General features: G+C 44.0%; 1 protein-coding gene across 4 annotated transcripts in view; it reads left to right on the top strand.

Annotated features, from left to right (window-relative positions):
* Positions 1-20,452, top strand: part of PREX1 (phosphatidylinositol-3,4,5-trisphosphate dependent Rac exchange factor 1) — a 270,327-nt gene that overhangs the window by 194,045 nt on the left and 55,830 nt on the right. For all 4 annotated transcript variants that reach the window (XM_066623406.1, XM_066623404.1, XM_066623403.1 and 1 more), the window contains exons 15-17: positions 1,725-1,797; positions 5,475-5,617; positions 14,330-14,422. In XM_066623406.1, the coding sequence (XP_066479503.1) occupies positions 1,725-1,797; positions 5,475-5,617; positions 14,330-14,422 (309 nt within the window). The remainder of the gene's footprint in view (positions 1-1,724; positions 1,798-5,474; positions 5,618-14,329; positions 14,423-20,452) is intronic.

Genomic DNA, 20,452 nt, shown 5'->3' with positions numbered 1-20,452 from the left:
GCGTTCAGAGGCCTTGTTCATCTCATTCCGACCTAGTGACCAAGGCAGGAAGGTGTCTCCCCCCACCATTTCCAGATGGCTTAGGGAGACCATAGCCGAAGCCTACAGGGCAAGGACCCCCCTAAGGGCATAGCGGCCCACTCCCTCAGGAGGGCCACCACCTCAGCCGCATTCAGGGCTCACCCCTCCCTGGAGGCAGTAGGCAGGGCAGCTACCTGGAGCTTGCCTAGCACATTTATCAAACACTACAAGATCGACGCCTTCGCCTCTGGGGATGCAGCTTTTGCAAGGCGCATCGTCTAGAGCGTGGCTCTATAAGCTTACGGCAGCTCCCACCCTTGAGGAGCACTGCTTAGGCACATCCCACTTGTAAGGACTAAGACGGACATGGAGATCCCACTGGAGAACGGGGAGATTTGTACTTACCATGAATCCCCCTTCTCAGTGGTCTCCATGTCAGGATTAGTCCGCCCGCCCTCACAGCCATAAAAAAAAAAAGAGGAGAAACAGACATGCTGAACACCAGAATCGTAAAGTCAGGGGGACGCAGTACTGTGCAGAGTAGCAATAGACCTGGGGTAGGGCCCTGCGCCACCTGGGCCCATTCTGCACTCATCCCCCAAGCTAACACGCAACGCAGCACGTGACACCAGAGGACCACCACTACAGTGCCTCTGGATGGGCACGAGACATCTGGCATTAGGGGCGGGGCTCTTCATGCTTGGGCAGTCTGGGGAGTCCAGGCAGCCCCTCCCCTCAGGATGACCAAAAGACTCTGGCCTGCCTACCTGAGAGGGAGGAGCTACCCACTTGTAAGGACTAATCCGGACATGGAGTCCACTGAGTACAAAGTACAAATCTCCCCATTTCCACCCCACCCAATATATTTTCCTTAGTTGTGGCACTGTTCACGATTCCCTTCAAGAACAGAAATATGTCCAAGTTCATATTGGGGAGAGGGGAAAAGACTTTCTGACTTAAATGAGATATATCTTTTTTGGGGGGGGATGACTTTGATTTGCCAGAATTGTCAACTTGCATCCGTTGTGCCACACAAAACCACATCCATGTGGTTTTGTTCCAAAATGGCTGCCTACATCAGTGGTTGTGTGGCTAAGTCAGGCTGCAGGCACCAAAACAAATATTTTTCCCTGCTTTTCCAGGTCGGTTAAAACATCTGTTGCACCATTTTTGGGAACTGTTGGGCAGTCGCTTTCAAAGGAATGTGACTGAAGTGTTTTATTTTAAGCAGAATTGATTCTGTGGGGGGTTGAGGAAGAAAACAAAGCAATATAGAAATTGTATGAAAGCTGGGAAGTCTGAACACGTTGTGCTTACCCTCCACCTTATGAAGGTTTGGCAGTCTCCCTCTCTAGAGTGGTGTTTTATTGTCTGTTGCCAAAGGGCAGTGAATTCAGACTATTGCATTTGCCAGTGAAAGAAGTTTTCTGCATTGAGGTAATATGCTGAATTTGTACTATTAAAACAGCTGCTTTTCGGAGCTCTGGTCTTTGTCCCTCCAATTCCTGTGGGAGAGATGAGGTGCTATATATAGGAATGAATGGAGTTGAGGCAAAGGGAACTCTGTTTTAATTGCTTACTATTGTTTCTTTGCAGAGAGTGCCATGCTAATTTGAGTGCTGGGGCCGGGTCACAGACCAGAGGGAAGTTGTTTGAATTAGGAAGTGGTCTGAGATGTAACATTTGTCCTCTCTTGTTACCAGGGAGACTGTCAGACGAGGGAGGAAGCTGTCGCAATGGGTGTTGGACTCTGCAACAATGGCTTCATGCACCACGGTAATTCAATATCCCCCTCTCCTAACCAATTAACAGGGACCTCACATTGCCTCATTAAGTCAGAAATGTGGCATATCTCTCTACTGCATATTATTGTCCCTAAAGCAAAGTTGGAACAGCCATTAAACCAGGCTTTGGAAATGCAGGGAGAATTCAAAGCCTCAACAGCCTGTATGAAAAGTGTAAGGTATGCACCAGTCCCAGTACAGCAACTGCAGGTTATTCTCCCTTTGTAAGATCAAACAGTTGGAAGGAATGAAGAGTTTTGACCTCTACCCGATAACTCCCCAGACCACAACCAGAGGGTTGGGGCATTGCTGAAAACCATCTGCATTGGGGCATTGCTGTTGGGGCATTGCTGAAAACCAACCTTATGGCATTGACATTATCCATAGCTGGACCTCAGCCACAGAACTTCAAGGAGCCACAGACCTTCTACTGTGCCTTCCTTGAACCACTGCATCACCATTCATATATATAGGCCACCATGGACTCAAGTATGGGGTTTTTGCCTTGCTCATTGCTATCTTTTCCTGCCCATGTATAGGTTCACTCCCTATCAGCCGACATTGTAAAAAAGCACCTCCACTTTCAGTTCACAAACCTTGCTCTGTCCCTGTTTGCTCCTAAAGCGCTTCTTCAATTCTGCAAGGCCTTTCCTTGTTCTGGGCATTGTCAATCTTGCTTTCTTCTTCTCTGTCCACACCTACTTTACTTATCTGGATTGCCTTTTAGGAATTGACCCCAAATTCTGTCTTTGAACAACAGTTTTGCCAGTTTTGGGTGTGTAAGTGGTAAGCAGAATAATGTATGTTCTGTAGCACCTAATCCTTTTTCTTTTCGATATCATGGGATGTCATGCCATGGTAGTGCACTGGTATCATATCCCAATGGAGCTGTCATATCATGGGAAATGAAAAATAATGAAATGTATCCTTTCCAAGTTTCAAGCAGGGGTCTTTCCCAGCCATACTCCTCACAGTGATTTAAAGTGGTGATGCTGCAGTTTGAGTTTGGGCCTTCTGCTTGATGTTCCACAGCTCTAACTTTGTTGGATCATTCATAGTAATTGAAGGCCATTTTGTGTGCAGCGTCTAAAGAAATTGAAGCTTTTGCTTAGGGCAACTCAGGAATGGTGAGCAAAGGGATGAAAAGAGAGAGCAGCTCAAGTATGGCAGAGTTTCTTAGAGTTTCTTCAGAGTTAGAGTTTCATTCAGGGCCATCTGTAGCTTTCTGTAATAAACCTTTCACTATGTGCTAGTAGCAATCCGTGACATTGCCCAAGAAGATGAGGGCAGATATTTGGACATGACATCAGTATTCAACCTGGTTCAGCAAATTCCAGCAAAGTAAAGGATTTAAAAACTGCCAAAGGAGAAGAGAGACAGCTGAGAAGTTAATTTAGTTCTATGGTCATGCTCTGTCTTTCTATGGAGTTGGCTGGCCTTTGGAAGCCTCACAATGGACCTATGTTTACCGATTGGAATTAGTCCAGGCAGTGGATGAAAAGCAGCCCTTGTTTGTGTCCTCCCTTGGATATTTTGGCCTCTGTGTCAGGAGTGTACAACGTAGGCCCATGCCTTCTTCAGGGACATAATGTCAGACCAGTTGCACGGACAGCAGGTTAGTCCCATTCGGAGAGCAGTAGTGCAGAGGTCTGTGAGTTGGTGGAATGGTAAGGAAATGGGATTCAGGAGAGTCATCTTTAGGTCTCTACACAAGAGGGTGTGAAGAATCATTACCGTATTTTTCGCTCCATAAGACGCACTTTTTCCCCCCAAAAAAGTGGGGGGGGGGGAAGTGTGTGCGTCGTATGGAGCGAATACTGCAAAGCTGCAGGCGTTCTCAGGGCAGCAGAGCCTGCTTGGCAGGTGCTTCTGCCCCTGACCAGGGTCCTGCCTGCGCTCAATGGTAATGCAAATGCAAATTGTAATGCAAGTGCCGGCGCTCAATGGTAATGCAAATGTTCATCGCTTAGTGACAATGCACTTGCAGAAAAATACTACAGTACCTCATTCTACCAGTGCAAGGATGATAAAGCAGAAAAGGCTAGCATATAAAATTCCTTTTAAATTAGAGGTAGTAAAATATGCTAAGGAGCATGGAAACAGAGCAGCGGAGAGACATATTTTATTACACTATTTGGTTCAGAATATTTTTTTCCTGTTTTCCTCCTCTAAAAACTAGGTGCGTCTTATGGTCAGGTGCGTCTTATAAGCGAAAAATACGGTAGTTTGGTACTCCTTTATTTCACATGCAAAGTCATATATGAACTCAGTAGTTAAAAAAAAAATTATCGGTGATAAGCACATAAGATTTACCAGGCAGGGTCATTTAGCTCAACAGTCTGTCTTCAGATATCACTCATATATCTCAGGAAACTCAGATATCTCAAGGAAACTCCCTAAAACGGAATGTTAGTTATATCTGCCCCCTATTGTTAGTCTTCCATCCATCACAGTATCAATCTGCCTTGTGTGCCCATTGGTTGAGATAAGATACACGGTCAAAAATAAGTAAATTATAGCAGAATTCAAATGGAGAAACCAAGATTTCTTACCTGTGTGAACAACGTTCTAAATCTGAGCAAAGCATCAGGAAGACAAGCTTAAGCTCCAAGAGCACAGTTACTGTGGAGATCTACTGAAAGAAGCAATTCAGTAGACCAAACGGAATAGTTCAAGTGCTGAAATATGATTGACTGTCATCCTCCCATGTTTGGATCACATGCTCTCATGCCATTCTTTGCCAGGAAACAAGTCTAGGAAAGGTGGTCAAGTGGGAAGTTCAGGGATGAATACAGACAGGAAGGCTTAAAACAAAGGCTTAAATTGTAAATACTGCTTGTTAACTAGAAGAATACTATTCATTTAACTCCTAGATTTTCTCCACTTAGCACTGTGCTGATGATGTTTTTTCTGGAAAGAAAAAAAATGGTTAATTTGATTCAATGGAATATTTTTCACAAGCAGTTCCTGAGGCCTTGTATGCCCACCTGATTGGAATGTTTGTCTAGTCTAAATACTGTTGTTAATAATAATAATAATAATAATAGTAGTAGTAGTAGTAGTAGTAGTAGTAGTAGTAGTAGTAGTCAGGCAGAAGTTTGCAAGGACTTGTCAGCATTTGGCTTTTGTGCATGGACACTGTGCCCTGCTTTCTTACAGAGTGTTAAGTCCTTTGAGATAATATGATACACAAGAACACATTGAGAACATGCATTCATGACTCATTGGGAGTGTTGGGCCGGTGAACCAGGAGTGCTTATGATTGGTCTGGGAGACATGAGGACTGTGACACTCTCCTTCCACTGTTGTTCCCCCTTTTTTATTTCTAGATTGTGAGCCCCTTGGGGCAAGTACCTGTCATCTCTTTAAAGGCACTGTATACATGAATGGGATTCTGTAAATAATCACATACAAGTTCCAACAATGAACAGGCACACCAAAATCCCAAGTATTCACTATGCTGTAGGAGGATCTCCCTGGTGATCTGTTTTGGAAAGAAATAATTTAACACTGTTGGTGGTTTTGTTCATATTTCATTATTTAACAGTTACAGCACAGTTGCTTTTATATCCTTGTTTTGTGTTTGCAAGTAACAGCATGTTTATCTGTTTCCCACTTGTGTTTGCAAGTAACAGCATGTTTATCTGTTTCCCACTCTTTGGTTTCAAGTACTGGAGAAGAGTGAATTCAAAGATGAGTCTCAATATTTCCGGTTTCATGCTGATGAGGAAATGGAAGGTACCAGTTCCAAGAGCAAACCCTTACGAAATGACTTCAAACTCATTGAAAATATCTTAGCCAAAAGCTTGCTGGTAAGAGAAGGCTATTGATATATGTTTTATGAGAGCAAAAAGGCCTATCAAAATGACAGACATAATGTGTGTATAGGAATGTGTGTGTATAATGTGTGTATAGGAAGGACTGGTATATAGTAGAGACCCAAGAGAAAATGTGTATCTTTGAGTGCTGTGTGCACAGAGGCACATGACACTGAAAACATCATGCAGCCAATAATGACTGGGCTACCCAGTGCAACAGTGTCTGTAAAAGCAGTGCTTTGTTATGTTGTTGGAGTAAATGGCAACCATTTAGATGGTAAGGATATGTATGGAGGGATAACATAGAGCAAATCCTGATTCCTGTCCCAGTCCTGACTCCTGTTCCAATCCTGACTCCAACCACTGCAACCTGCTTCCATTTGCACAGCCTCATTCTAGGTTCTGTGTCTTGATTGTGTTAGAACATGACAGAATATTGTTCGACTGACAGGCAGATACATACATACGTGTTGGTGGTGGTGGTGGTTGGGGCCATAGTGAAGGGACATCAGGTCTGGCTTCTACTGAAAGACTTCCCCAGTGTTCTTGTACTCCTTTGTATCTCTGCGTCCCAGGGCCTCGGTACTAAAGGGAAGGAGGTTAGCTTCACCCTTATCCTCAGCCACCCCCAAACCTGCTGTTCTGCACCATGTGTAAAAGAAGCAAGAGGGGTACTCTCCTCGTGCCTGCTCAGCTGTAAGCTCCCATAAGATATCAGGTCACATGGAGCTGGAATACGCACCCTCATGGCCAAAGTGACAAGACTGCTGCTCCTTAGTTATGTGTCAGATATTCCTGCATCCAGATGTTGGGTAGCCTGGCTACCATTTCTGCTGTTTTCTGCTGACACCGTGATTAGTATTCTTCTTCCAGGACTACCTGGGGTGAGTGTTCCTTGATCTGGCTCTGACACAAACCAGCATAAACCACCTTAAGAAAACATATTCTGAAACTAAGTGTTTATGCTTGAACATGATATATTCTAAACATGCATTCTTGGGTACCTGCTATTTGTAAACGGAGGTGTTGTTCATGTGTTGGCAATAAGTGTAAAAAGCCACACCATTTTTAAAATATTAGCATTCTGGTTCCCTTTATCTTCCAAACTTTTGTTCTGATTCTGTAAGCTTTTACTGTATTCCGTCGTCCTATTTAGTGGATTATTTTAGTAGGTCTTGATTACTGTTGTTTGTCTAAGGAAGCTTATTTCCTGAGAATGGGCCAAATCTGAACCACTCTCATTGTTGATGACTGGCAAACTGCAAGAGCAGTAAGAGTGGTTGGCAGCAAAAGAAACAGCATATTGGGAGAGGATCCAGAGGCCCATTAAGGGCGAAAAAGTGTTTCCCAGAAGGTGGCTTCATCTGCCTTATCCTGCAGCAGTTTTTCCTCTTAGTGCTGAAGGCTTACAGATCAATGTCCACTTGCAAATTGCAGCCTTCCCTCACCACATACTCATTACCCAACTTCATTCATCCAATGCTGCAAAGGGTTACCTGATCCAGATTCTGCTGTTGAAATTGCTGTTAACCATGGGAGAGAAAACCTTCTCATAAACTTTCCCGCTCTTTGATTAATTGCAGCTTTAAGGGAATAATTTGGATCAAGTGGCGCTCACAGTGTGGAGAGGAAATGTGGGATTCCCCCTAGTGCAGTGGTTCTCAAACTTCCCAGGAGATTTACTCCTGGGTAAGTCTTTGCGGGGGCAGCAAAGCGATCCCTAGGATCGCGCCCCTGAGGGGGAAGGGGGGTTATTTTTCAACAAACCACATGTGCTCCCAGGGTCCAGGGGGTGTGGGGAGCCCCATGGAGCGCTTGCAGGGCGCAGCTTTTAAACAATGAAAGTTCCAAGTGGTTAAACCGGAAGTGGAATTTCTGGTTTCGTCGCACTTGGAACTTTCACTGTTTAAAAGCCGCTGAGAGTCCTGCAAGCGCTCCGTAGGGTTCCCCACACCCCCTGGACCCTGGTAGCACTTATGGTTTGTTGAAAAATAGCCCCCCTCCCCCCGCAGGGGCGCAATCCTGGGGATCGCTTTGCTGCTTTCCCCCTGCTCCCGCCCCTTAAAGGGAACATGGCATCTTTACACAAGCTGGTGGGTCGCGAACCACCAGTTTGAGAACCACTGCCCTAGTGTCATGGCCCTGATCCAGATCCAAGAGGCCTTGTGGGAGTTTCAGTTACAGAACTCCAATGTAATGTGTACTTTTGTCGTCCATGTGATGTATATTCCCAAAGATGTAAAGTGTGTCAAACGTATGTTTGCAGATTCGTGTATCATATAGGTCTACTTATCAGGTGGCCATAATTGGCTGCAGCTCCTTGTTGAGTGTATACCTGTGTCCAAACCCTGGTTTGTCTCTGTGCAGCGTATGAAGTATCCACAAACACCAAGGGCCAGGTGAAATTCTTATGCTTCTACTTGGGAAGAATGCTGTCTTAACAGCCTCTTATCTATGGCTGCATTCCTTTTGCAGGGCGGATTTTAAACAATAATAAAAAGTAGATTATCTTTCCTGGGTGGCTTTTGACATGCACTGTGCTTTTGCAACATATTCTAAATTGCATAAGGGAAAATCCACCTTCTCTCTCTCTCTCTCTCTCTCTCTCTCTCTCTCTCTCTCTCTCTCTCTCTCTCTCTCTCTCTCTTATACAATTACTAGGGATACTATTTTATTCCTCTTTCTGACCTTACAGGGGAAGGAAGAGAACAGCAAATATTTTCTGTAATAAAATGTGCAGATGCCAAAGGCAAATTATTCCCTTGCGAGGCAAACTTCCTCTGAACAAATACTTATTTTCATTTGTTTGTGCAATTGTCTCTGTTCATGGACATAAATCCCGACCTGCTGAAAGAAAAAACATACAAAATTCTCGGCATACTTCGGGAGAATTAAAGCTTAGGCTTACTTCCAGATTCTAAAAATGTAGCAGTGAGGCTGTGCCATGTTATTTTCTTTATAATTTATAAACAATTCTTGCTGAAGCAGAAGTTAGACTCTAGGGTGGGTCATACCAGGATGTTTTATGCTGAAATAAAGCAGTGACTGTGCCTATAGAGATGACAGCTGATGAAATATCCAGGAGAGATTTAATGCATTTCTATTTATATATTTCAATCATACTTGAATCTTGTCTTTATATATACCTTTGCATATTTAAGGTAACATTCCATAACATAGCAACAATCAATTCATAAAAAATCTTAATACGTTAAGGGCCCAATCCTATCCAACTTTCCAGCACCAGTGCAGCCGCGAGGTAAGGGAGCAAACGTTCCCATACCTTGAGGAGGCCTCTATGACTGCCTCCCCACCACCAGATGCAGTGCACGCCCCATTGGCACAGTTGAACTGGCACTGAAAAATTGGATAGGATTGGACCCTAAGGCTGCAATCCTAACCACACTTTCCTGAGAGTAAGCTCCAGTGAACAAAATGTGACTTACTTCTGAGTAGACCTGGTTAGGATTGTGCCCTAAGTAAAATAGCACACTAAAAAAACCTCAACGTTGCTGTTCATTAAAAACCAAGGCAAATTAAAAAGAAAATCTTGACCTGATGCTTTATTCCAAAATCAGAGTGCAACCAGTATACAAGCTCTGTTGTTGCTGCTCACCTAACTTAATGAGGATGGGGCTGTAGCTCAGAGGCAAAACACCTGCTGTACATTTAGCAGGTGTTGGCTTCAGTCCTCATCGTCTCCAGAGAGGGCTGGGAGATGCCACTGTCAGCCAATATAGCCAACGCTGAGCTGGATGGATCCATGATCTGAGTCAATTGAAGCACGACCCTACATCAGACTTTGAAGAAAGGGGCAGCTGGAACAGGGCCTCTGATGACCTATGAGAATAGATTGAGTACATACAGTGCTGCACTTATCTCTCTGCAGTGGAATATTTTAATACTAATGAAATGCAGCTGAATTTTTTTTGCTATAATTTTTGGAGATAGCTTGCTGATAAACGTACTTATGCGGATACAGCAAGGCAGACACACATGTGAAAGCTGGATGTGTATCTGCAGCTCTTCTGAGGCAGTTAAAAATGGGAATTCCCCACCCAGAGCCCTGTACAGTTCTTGGACAAAGAGACGATGCGCACAACTACAACTGGTTTGGGTCACTACCTCTTAACACTTCTGCCCAGCCCACAGATGTACACATTGGATCCCTGTTGTGTATATGCAACATTGGGCAGAAATGGCTTAAGAATAGAAAAATTTCATTCAAAGCGTTCAAAATACTTTACCCATTGACACAGGAAGGTTGTGGGCTGGTACCACTGATCACATATATCTCACATTTCCTTCAAGAAATAAGCACAGAGCTGTCCTGCTTCATAATGAACCTGTGATGTAGGTAAGGTTGAGAAAGTGACTTTCCAAGGAAAACCCATGAGCTTTATGGCCACACATAGATCTGAACCCATGTTTCCCTAATCCAAGGCTGATGCAGCATAAATTTATACCATTGAAAGGGTTCTTCTGCTTTTCTTCCTCTTCCACTCCTAACTTTAAACATTCAGCTATTTCTTCATGAACAAAGCTCAGTGGACAAAAACTTCATATGTATCCTATGAAGAGTATTAAATCATCTACCCCGGTTTGATTGATCGTTTTGACAGACCTAACTGTCATGGTCCATTGACCTGATGGCAGGCAGATTATTCATTAGAATCCAGTAGACAGTCAAATAAGTGTTGGAAATGTAACCAGATTGAGGGTACTTTTCATCATATGTGGTGGACTTGTGAAAAATGCCAAGAAAATGAGACAAAAATTTTAATGTTGTTATACCATTCAAACCGGAAATATTCCTCCTGAATATAATGTCAGAAATTAAAGACGTACAAAAGAAATATCTTATTATACAGATTAGTACAGCGGCAAGAATATTGTATGCACAATTATGGAAATCTACAGATATCCCTAATAGAGAAAAATTAATAGATAAGATTTATGAAATTGCAGAAATGGCTGTATTAACAGGAAGAATGAAAGATAAAGATTTAGATAAAGTAAGAAGATACTGAAGCTGTTTTATGATTGGATAGATAGTATTGAATAAATATTATAGGTTGAGTAGATTAAGTTAAGCATTTTAAATGTTATATGTGGTGATGATTTATATAGATGAGTTTGTGTTTAGCTTTATCTTGATGTATAAATTGTGTTTTAAAATGCATTTTGTAACCCAATGGCCAATATCCTGTTGTGTTATGTAACCTGTGTAACTCTATACCCTAGTTTATCCCATATCCCTACCCTGTATCTGAAATAAATAAAAAAAATTTTTTTTTAAAAAAAGAATCCAGTAGACAGTTCAGCAGGATGGAAATTAAGCAGAAAATCAGTCTCTGAGCAGCTAAGCCCTGCACCTGAGTGTTGAGTTGTTCAGTCTAGGGAGCCAAATCAGAGTTTACAGCATTATAGAAACAGCTGGGACCTTACTGGATCTTTGTGTCACCTAATTTATTCTGCAGTACATTTTCTAGCCATCTGCAGTAGTAGTGTTGCTGCATTGCAGCAGAGAACAGGCTACAATATTTTCTTCTCATAATCCACCAGAGTGGTGCAGGGAGCAAAGTGCCTGGACTGCATTGCCGGAGTACCTCGTCAGAGACACCTGACACAAAAGTCCTGGTCTCTGACACTGATCAAAGTTTGCGCCCAAAGTTTGTGCTTATGGAAAAGCCTATTGACAAATAAGCGGATAGATTCTCATTGAAAAGGAGATGATTGATCAATGAATACCTCCACGTATCCCTAACGCAGTGGTTCTCAAACTTTTTAGCATTGGGACCCACATGTTATAATGACAATGTGTTGGAACCCACCGGAAGTGATGTCGTGGCCAGAACTGACAGCATCAAGCAGGGAAATTTTTAACAATCCTTGGCTGCAGTCCTGTTGACACTTACCCAGGAGTAAGCCCCATTAACTGTCATTGTTAAAAGCATGTACGTAATAACCTGTTAAAAGTACAGATCTGTTAACATTTCTCCAAATGCCGTCACATACCATGGTAGCATCAAGTCTAATATATTAAAAATAAAAGATTGAAATGAATGGGGACCCACCAGAAATTGACTTGTGACCCATCTAGTGGTTTCCTAACCCACAGTTTGAGAAACATTGCCCTAACATATTATAAGCCTGCTGGGGAACCTGTCTTGCCAGAAAAAGGAGTATAATTATTACACACTCTTATTATTGATAAATATAATTATTGAATAGGGCAGTGGTTTTCAGACTGGAATGCCCCAGCCTTAGGTAGTTCTCTCTTAAGGGAAGGGGCGGGGGAAGGTGGAGCTGCGATGCTCAGCAATGCGTCTCCGTTCTGGGCTCAGGGGCATGCTGCTACTCACCCCTGCCTGCAGCAGCCTCCTGGGGGTTGGGGGAGAGCAGTGCCAGCCTCAGCAGGGCTCCCCACGCAGCACAGGGTCCTCCAAAAGACGATTACGACCACTTCCTGTTTCATGATTGCAAAACTGGAAGTGGTAGCAATCGTCTTCTGAAGGGCTCTGTGCTGCATGGGGAGCCCTGCTGAGGCTGACACTGGGCTCCCCTAACTCCCAAGAGGCTGCTGCAGGCAGGGGTGAGTGGCAGCGTGCCCCTGTGCCCAGATCAGAGGCACGATGCTGAGCGTCACATCTCTGCCTTCCCCCCGTCCCCTGCAACAAAGACTTAGTGGCTCTCAAACTCTCCCAGAGAGTTTGAGAACCACTGGAATAGAGTATAGCTATTATTCTGCCACCATTCCAAGCCATAGAAAGGGGCAAAATTGATAACTGATAGAGACATTATCATTCTTTTGGTCATGTGTTGCATGGTGGGTTGCTTTACACACCCCACCAACTCTGCAGGGTGTTTGGACTTTACTCTTAAATTCAGAGACAAGTTCAAAGTAATCTACTGTTGTTTTCACAGAAACTATTTTAAGCTACGATAAATCATCCATAGATAGTATTGAAATTGTGATGTTTTGTTTAACTTCTCAAGGGTCAGGGTTCCCCAGGGCTCTTGCCATGTGACTGTGATTTAATTGGAAAGCGAATTACGGTCGTCACCCTTTTGCTTCAAAAAGTGCCGTTCTTGAGCAGGCTTTTCTAACAAGTCCTGCAGCGTCTCCAAATGGAAAAAAATGGCAAACTGAAGCTGTTGAGTCCCCATCCAGTTTCAATTAAGTCCAGAACTTATGGTCATAAAGGCTGTATTGTGCTGGAGGTCGACACTTGGGCCTTTGTCAGTGTGCAAGCCCAACAATTCACCAGCAAAGTGCTGAGTTCCAAAGAACTCTTTGTACTAAACGTATCTGTGTAGCATTGCTCCCAGAATGTTCTGTTAGGAGGATCCAGCCTCGGGGCTGGTTTTACTGAGCCATCTCTTCTTCATTGCGTCATCTCCCCAATAGGCATTTTTCCCCCTGTTTCCGGTCATAGGTAGCCTAGAATGTTGTCTTCCGCTTACAAAGCTCAGTTCCTATAGAAAAGGAGAAATCATTTCCTTAATAATGTGCTATGATGAACCTCTGCCAGAAAAAGAAAGTGAGGAGCTAGTAGTAGTACTGAGTACAACTGCGTAAGAACTTTTGTCTTTTTCCAGAACTGTAAATGCAGTTGGAGTAGGATAAAATTCTTATTTTTCTGTTTTATGGGGGCAGGGTGGGGTGAAATTTCCTGGCAGGTCTTGGGAAATGGCAAGCAGCCTTGGATGCAATTTGCAAATATTTGTTTATTTATTTTACGTATATGCTACCGCATGGTGCTGTTGAACCCTCCAGGCAGTTCATAACCTGATGTAAAAATTGCAATCAAGAACAGGTGAAAACCTAAAAGTGTTAGAACTGCATTCTAGCAGTAATGAAGCAACCTCAAAGTAAAATTCAGCCTTACCTCCCCTCATCAAATGACGCTGGAACAGAAAAGTGTTTCCTACTTCCTAAATGTAACAGCAGAACTGGCTACTGGGATTTTCTAGGAGAGAGTTCCATAATAAGAGTGCCAGTGCTGAAGAGGTCCTGTCCTTCCATGTAACTTTTGATAAAGATGAGGTTTGGAACAGAGTTTCAAAGAACAGATCTTAGTGCATGAAGAAGAGGGCCTCATATGGCCTCATATGAAGAAGAGGGCCTCATAAGAGTAAAAGGACTGTGCAAACTTCCACCAGCACCATCTTCTTTCTTTAGGATTGGCTCCTGGGTTTTCTGGGCCAGCTTCTCCCATGTGAGGCCCTCTTCGTCATGCACTAAGACACCACCACCATCACAAGTCCCGAATGCCCTGCAGATAAATGCACATGAAATTGCAGAAATAAGGCATATGCTCCTGAATTAGCCTTATAGACATCCAAAACAATGTTGCCATTTATTGCTGTGGCTACAGCCTCACTTAATAAACAACCATAGTACTGAAACCTTCAGTTACGTAGTCACCATAAAGCAAAATAATTGTCTAAAGGAGTCTGAGTTCATGTTGCTTTTTCTTGCTTTCTGTTTTTTAAGCGTCTAAGGTCCCCTTCATTGACATTTTTCATGCTTTCTTTTTTCAACTACTAAGTGGCTCCAATAAATGCATTTGTTTTTCAATGATGATGGTGAGGAAAGAGGGTGCAGTATTGAACTGACTACCAAATACTGCAAAATTCAAACTAGCTAGTTGTTAAAACAAGCTCATAGGTTTCTAAACGATGCTTTTCTTCCTCTCTAAGGTTTTGCCTGAAGAGGATGACTATGGCTTCGACATAGAAGAAAAGAACAAAGCCATTTTGGTGAAGTCTGTTCGTCGGGGGTCACATGCAGAGGTGAAACCTACTGACATTTGTAAATAAATTGCCTTTTAGCATCAGGAAGGAAAATTACATTGTTTGGAATTGCCCCCAAATAATAGTCATAAGCCCATTTCATTTTAATGGCAGCAAGGAGGAAATTGAGGATCTTCTGCAATTCCTCTTGCCATAAATTGCCTTTGTGCATTTATAGTTTTTGGCTCATTTATACAGAATTCTTGTAAAGTAATTTCATTAAGTGATAAGATAGCAGGCCCCCTCTGTCCCAAAGCAATGATGGCAGACTTCATACTGTGCTCTAAGGCATGAAGCTAATGACAAGGAGGCTGTATTCAGATTAGCATCAAGCAACAAACATCTGGATTTGTCTCCCTACTCCTGTACATAAAGCTAATAGCTGCTTTTACTTTGAGGACAGAGGAGAGAGAAACTTAGGAACCTGGAAAATGGTCCAGGAGAGTTAAACTCTCCTTCCACAGCGCAGCTTCCCCAGCTAGATTAGTAGAAGCTCCATGTGGTCACTTGGAATTTTATAAAAACAATCATCACCATGGGAAGACTTGAACACAGAACTGAAATACAGATCTTCCATGTCATTTCAGGCCGGATCCTCAGAGCAAAATGGTTTTGGAATCTTCTCTAGGTCAATGTTTCTCAGCGTTTGTCCCCTGTCATATCACTCCTAATGGCCCATCTATTGGAAGTACCAGCGGAAGTTATTGATGATGATGTCGTTGCCTATGACTTCCGGATTGGGAGGCCAGATGCAATATGACAAACATCAGTAAGAGGCTCAAAGCAGACAGCTTTTTGAGTGCTCTGCCCACTGAGCTTCCTACTGCTGCTTGTCGTGTGGCATTGCTGCTCTTACTGCAAGGTGGCAGGGACTTCATACCACCAGAAACCACCTCAAATACCACCAGTGGTACGAGTGGTACGAGTACCACTGGTTGAGAAATGATGATCTAGGTAGTGCTTGTCAAGAACAGTCCTGTGATGTAGCAGGGCAAAGGCTCTGCTTCAGCCAGCAAAGATGGGCACAGTTTAAGAGACAGCCTTATTGTTCAAAATGTACTAATCCCCCTCCCCTTAATGCAGTGGCAGTAATAGGGATTGGTAGGTGGTTCTAAGATGAAATCACTTTTGCAGGTGCACTGCATATTGCACTCCTAATAATTGTTGGCTAAGATGCACACATACAGTGTATGTGTACAAACCATAGATGCACCACCACTGCTGCTCCTGCCACAGTTACTAGTTCAGGGAACTAGTTACAGTTCAGGGAACACTTGGAGCCCAATCCAGAGCTGCTTGGGTGCGTGGCTGCGACAGCACCGAAAATGGCTGCCGCCACATCCTGCACACCCAAAGCAGCCTTGGGCGGCACCTCGGGAGAAGGGGACTTTCGTCCCCGTCATCCGGGTAAAGGGAGTAGCCCCACAATGGTAGAAGCCTGATGTTATGAGCCTGACGTGGAGGCTTTGGCTTTGGTGGAGCAAAGCTCCTCCGTTCCTGCCTTCCTCTCTCCCTGCGGCACGCCTCCCACTGCCCTTTCCCCGCCTCTCGCACCCCTGTCATGCCTCCTCCCTGTCCTCTCCGTGCCCTCCACCCACCTCCCCCCTCCCCGAAACGCCTCCTCCCCGCCTCCCCCTACGCCCCCGTGTTCCTCACCAGTGCCTGGTGGTCCATGAGACTGCCGAGCAGAGGAGGCTGGGTGCCGGCCATCGCTGGGCGCATGTCACATGTCACAAGCTTGTCACATGTTTGCAACAGTACACACTTGTGGTAAGCTCAGGATTGGGCTCTTGGTTGGCTATATTGAGGACATGGAGAGGCAGGATGGGGAGACCTGCTCTGTTAGTCATCTGTACATAAAGGACCTGTCTCAGTGCTTCCTATGAAGGACCTCAATGAGTAGCCCATTCCAAAGAGAAGAAAGATCTCTGTTAGAAATGTAAATTGATCCAGACAAAATAGAGTTCCTTTTCATTACATTCCTTTTCATTATTGTCCTGGCAACTACAGTCTTTCCTTGCCAGTCACAAACTTCACTGGTTTGATGTGCTCAGAAAAAGTGTGCACACCTAACCAACAGTTATTCCCACTTTACGTGAAGGCAAATAACATGCATTTGTTCTTGGGGTCCTTGCATGTGTGTGTGTTCATAGTGCAAAAGTCTGTGCTCATTGGGAAGATTTCTTCAAAGCTAATACAATATAGGAATGATTGGAGGTGCAATTACATAGTAAATCATAGTCATTGTGCATGTTTAGGACTGACCCAAGGGAACTCCTGGTTCTGCAAGTAACTTGCATTATACAAGGTGCCTCAGGATCACAGTGGGCAGACACTTAGCCTTCCTTCCAACTTCGGAGCTGTGAGGGGGTTGGGAAGCATGGGCCAACTGTGGGATGATTCCCACCCTTCTCCATATCTTCAGAGCTGGGAGGAAGGCATGGACTTGTCACACTTGTCAGAGAGTGGTGGCACACTCACCAGGTGGAGAGTGGCAAAGAAAAATGTGAAACCTTAGTAGCACTCTGCTAGTGTAAGCTTCATTTAATGAGCGCTTTCATTTCTAAATCTGTATGATGTTCTTCCTTCGGGCAGCTATGAAGGGAATATTAGCGGTTCCCCAGTGGCTGCCTTTTAAAGTGCTGGGCAGGTCCAAACCAGCTTAGTTTCACAGAAGGGACTGCATCAGGTAGTTCAGAGTTTTTGTCCCCTGAGATATTTGGGCAAATGATTGTGCTACAGTCCCTTTTTTTCTGTGTCTTATGATAATTGGCAACCCCAAAATTTGTCAGCTATGATTAACTAAGGATTTTATTAATATGAACCTCTTTTGCCTGCCAAATAATCCCTCCATTATTTCTGTGGACAGCTACCAGGATTTTTTTTTTAAAAAATGTGTTTATGCTTTGTGATTACAGAAGCACACATTTTGCTAAAGAATCTTTTTCTTGTCCTGCCAAGAAAAATTAGCAGTGACCATCTGCCCTTCTTTCCTATTGAACCCAAAAAATATTGTTATGAACAGGACTGATGCTAAATCCCACTGAATAAGAGAGTGCCATTGGCTCAATTCACCAAGATTTGAAAACTAGTGATAATGCCTTTTATTGCATTCCTGGGCTCTTTAATTGCTTTTTGGTACTACAAAGCTATCCAGCATATGGTTCTTGGCCAGCACAACAGCTGTAGACCATTTGGAAAACCCTCTGGTGGCCTGATGTTCTCCAGAGAGGCAGGAGGGAAACCAGGATGCTCAACGAAAGTAAAATATATTCCTCTGGAATTTTTCATTTTGGGGGCCAGTTTTTTAGATTACATTTTAGATTTAATCAAAAATACACTTGATGGTAACATGGAACAGAGATAAGGTTTTTAGATGTGGATAACATGTACTTGAGGAGATAAGGCTGTGCATATTTGAAACCCATGCAATCCAAATTTGGGGCCACAAAATGCCAAATTATGTGACCTGCATAAGTCATGCAAATTGATCACATTTGCATTATTTCTCTTATTTTACATAATTCATTCTGCATTGATTTTTTTTTACTTTGCAGATTTTTTGTTTTGCTAGTCCTGAAGGTGGGCAAACACTGACAGCACAATCCTATCTTGCGCTGAAACAGGCAGGCCAAGAGGCTTGTGCTGTATCCAGCAAAGATAGGACGCCAAAGTGGCTCAGTCAGAGGTAATGAGACACTCTTCCCCTTACCCCTGGGTAAGCTACTGCAGCCCCTGTGGGTCTCCTCAGATTTGCGCCACCTCCTGAGATGGCGCAAGTCCGAAGAGAGCGGAGCGGCTTGAAGCTGCTCTGCACTGCTCGGGAACAGGGGTTGGGATCTGGCATAATAGCTGGATCCCAGCCCTGCCTCCTGTTCCTCTCCCGCCCACTCGCCCCTGGAACCAACCTTTGCCCGCCCATGCTTGCAACTTAAACACATAAATGTTTTGTGTCAACCCATCTACACAGAGATAAGTTCTTGATAATGTTTTTATACAAAGGAGGAATGAATACAGCAAAACTGTGAATGACTCATTAAGAGCCCAATCCTATGCACGTATACTAAGAAGTAAGCCCCATTATGGTCAGTAGACTTACTCCCAAGTAAGTGTGGGTAGAATTGCAACCCAAATCAGTCATGGTTCCTTCGGTTACTCTAAGTCATGTGCGTCAGAGACTATACAAAACATTATTTCATGATGATGGGGCTTCTCAGGGAAGATCTCTGAAAAGATCAGGAATTTGGTGTCCTGTTTGTAGTCCTTTTGAACAAAATCCACATAGATTTTGCTTTCTGATGTGATTTTCCATGCATGTTCTTCCAAATGTTCTCTTTCACGGAGCAAAAATGTTGCACTGGAATTGGTCTCCAGATACACATCAGCTAACTCTTTGTTCTCATCTTCAAGATCTGAACTGGTCAGAAGCAGGTCAAAGTTTGTATACAAATGCTATATTTCTAGAAACATCTGGCTCTCATAATTGTCCGCTGTGTCTTAATATCTGTTCAGCTTCACAGAAGTAACTTTAAATCTCTAGCTGTTCCCGCTTGAATCTGAGAAAGGATTAACAGTTGTAAACCTGGGCAGTTTAACCTTTCAGATTTTCTCACCTCTGGATCCACCTCCCAACCAGGTAGAATAGATTCCACCCATACATTACACACACACACACACACACACACACACACACACAGAGTTATATACATGACTTTTTCTGTGTCCCCCACTTAGGCTAAAATCCTCTGTACACTTACCTGGGAATAATCTCCATTGAACACAATGGAATTTACTTCTGAGTAGGCATGCTTATGAGTGGGCTGTTAATGAAGGATTTGCCCCAACCTGTTGGCAGCCCAGTCATCCACTCCAGGGTGAACCCTCAATGGAATTGGATTAAGCAAAGCTGACCCCATTATCTGGGAAAGACTCCACTGAAAGACTCCACTGATCCAGGATACCTTAGCACAGTTGTCCTGAGGTAGAAGGGCCTACTGCTCCCTTCATTACACCTGTCTGAGGGAATACCAATTACTTACAGTGAAATCTTCATTCAGAAGCAATGTGCCTTATTAACAAAGAAAGTGGTAATGATGTATCTGATGGCTTACAATTAGCGGCAGCACCAGTGGCTGTTTTGCACTAGATATGGCACACAGTGACAGTGTCAGAATTATGCTACTAATGGAGAAGAATAAGGAACACTTAGTGACGCTAGTAATGGAGAAGAATAAGGTGTTGCTGCCCCCTCCTCAACTATGTATCTTATTCAGCCAGTTCTCTTGCTTTTCGACTGTCAGTAGGTTTTGCCTACACACAGTTTAAGTCCATTTTTGCATTCCCACCAAATAGCAGTTTGATCTTCTTAAAGAAAAGAAAACATTAAGGTTGCAACCGTTAACACACTTATGAGGGACTGAGGGTCCAATCCAGGGCCCTATGTGCTGGCTTACCGCCATTGCGCTTTGGAAATATGCCACTTTCACAAATGTGCGTGCACTTTCGCATGTCTGCTACCATTGCAGCAGGCCCAGCACCAGAGCTAGCCCAGTGTGAGCCCATGCTGGGCCCACTCTGGTGTTGGGTCCACTGTCTGTTGCCCAGCTCCTTGCCTGTACCACGAGGCTGCAGAGATGTTAGTGGGGGTGTCAGAGGAGGTGGGGGACATTCCAGGGTTGGCGGAGGGCAGGGAGGAGGTGTGGCAGAGGAAGGAGTGGAACAGGAGTGGGGTGGGACTGGCGGAGCTCTGCTCCACCAGATCCTGAACCCTAACCCAACACGGGATTCCTTGATTCTGCACCAGCTCCAGAGCCGCTGCAGAATCAAGTAGCTCCGTTGCAGGGCTACTTCTGTTACCTCAGGGAAGGGGATAAATGTTTCCTTCCCCTAAGGAGCTGCCACAGGCTGCCCAGCATGCGTTGGATGCCACAGTAGCCATTTTGGAGCCGTAGCAGCCTCGCACGCCAGGCAGGTCAGGATTGGGCTGCCCAGCTGCAATCGTATCTAAATTCACTTGGGAGTAAGCTCCAT

Source organism: Tiliqua scincoides, chromosome 4, assembly GCF_035046505.1.
Source record: "Tiliqua scincoides isolate rTilSci1 chromosome 4, rTilSci1.hap2, whole genome shotgun sequence".
In the NCBI taxonomy this organism is placed as follows: Eukaryota; Metazoa; Chordata; class Lepidosauria; order Squamata; family Scincidae; genus Tiliqua; species Tiliqua scincoides.
This window is presented reverse-complemented; position numbering and strand designations above follow the sequence as displayed.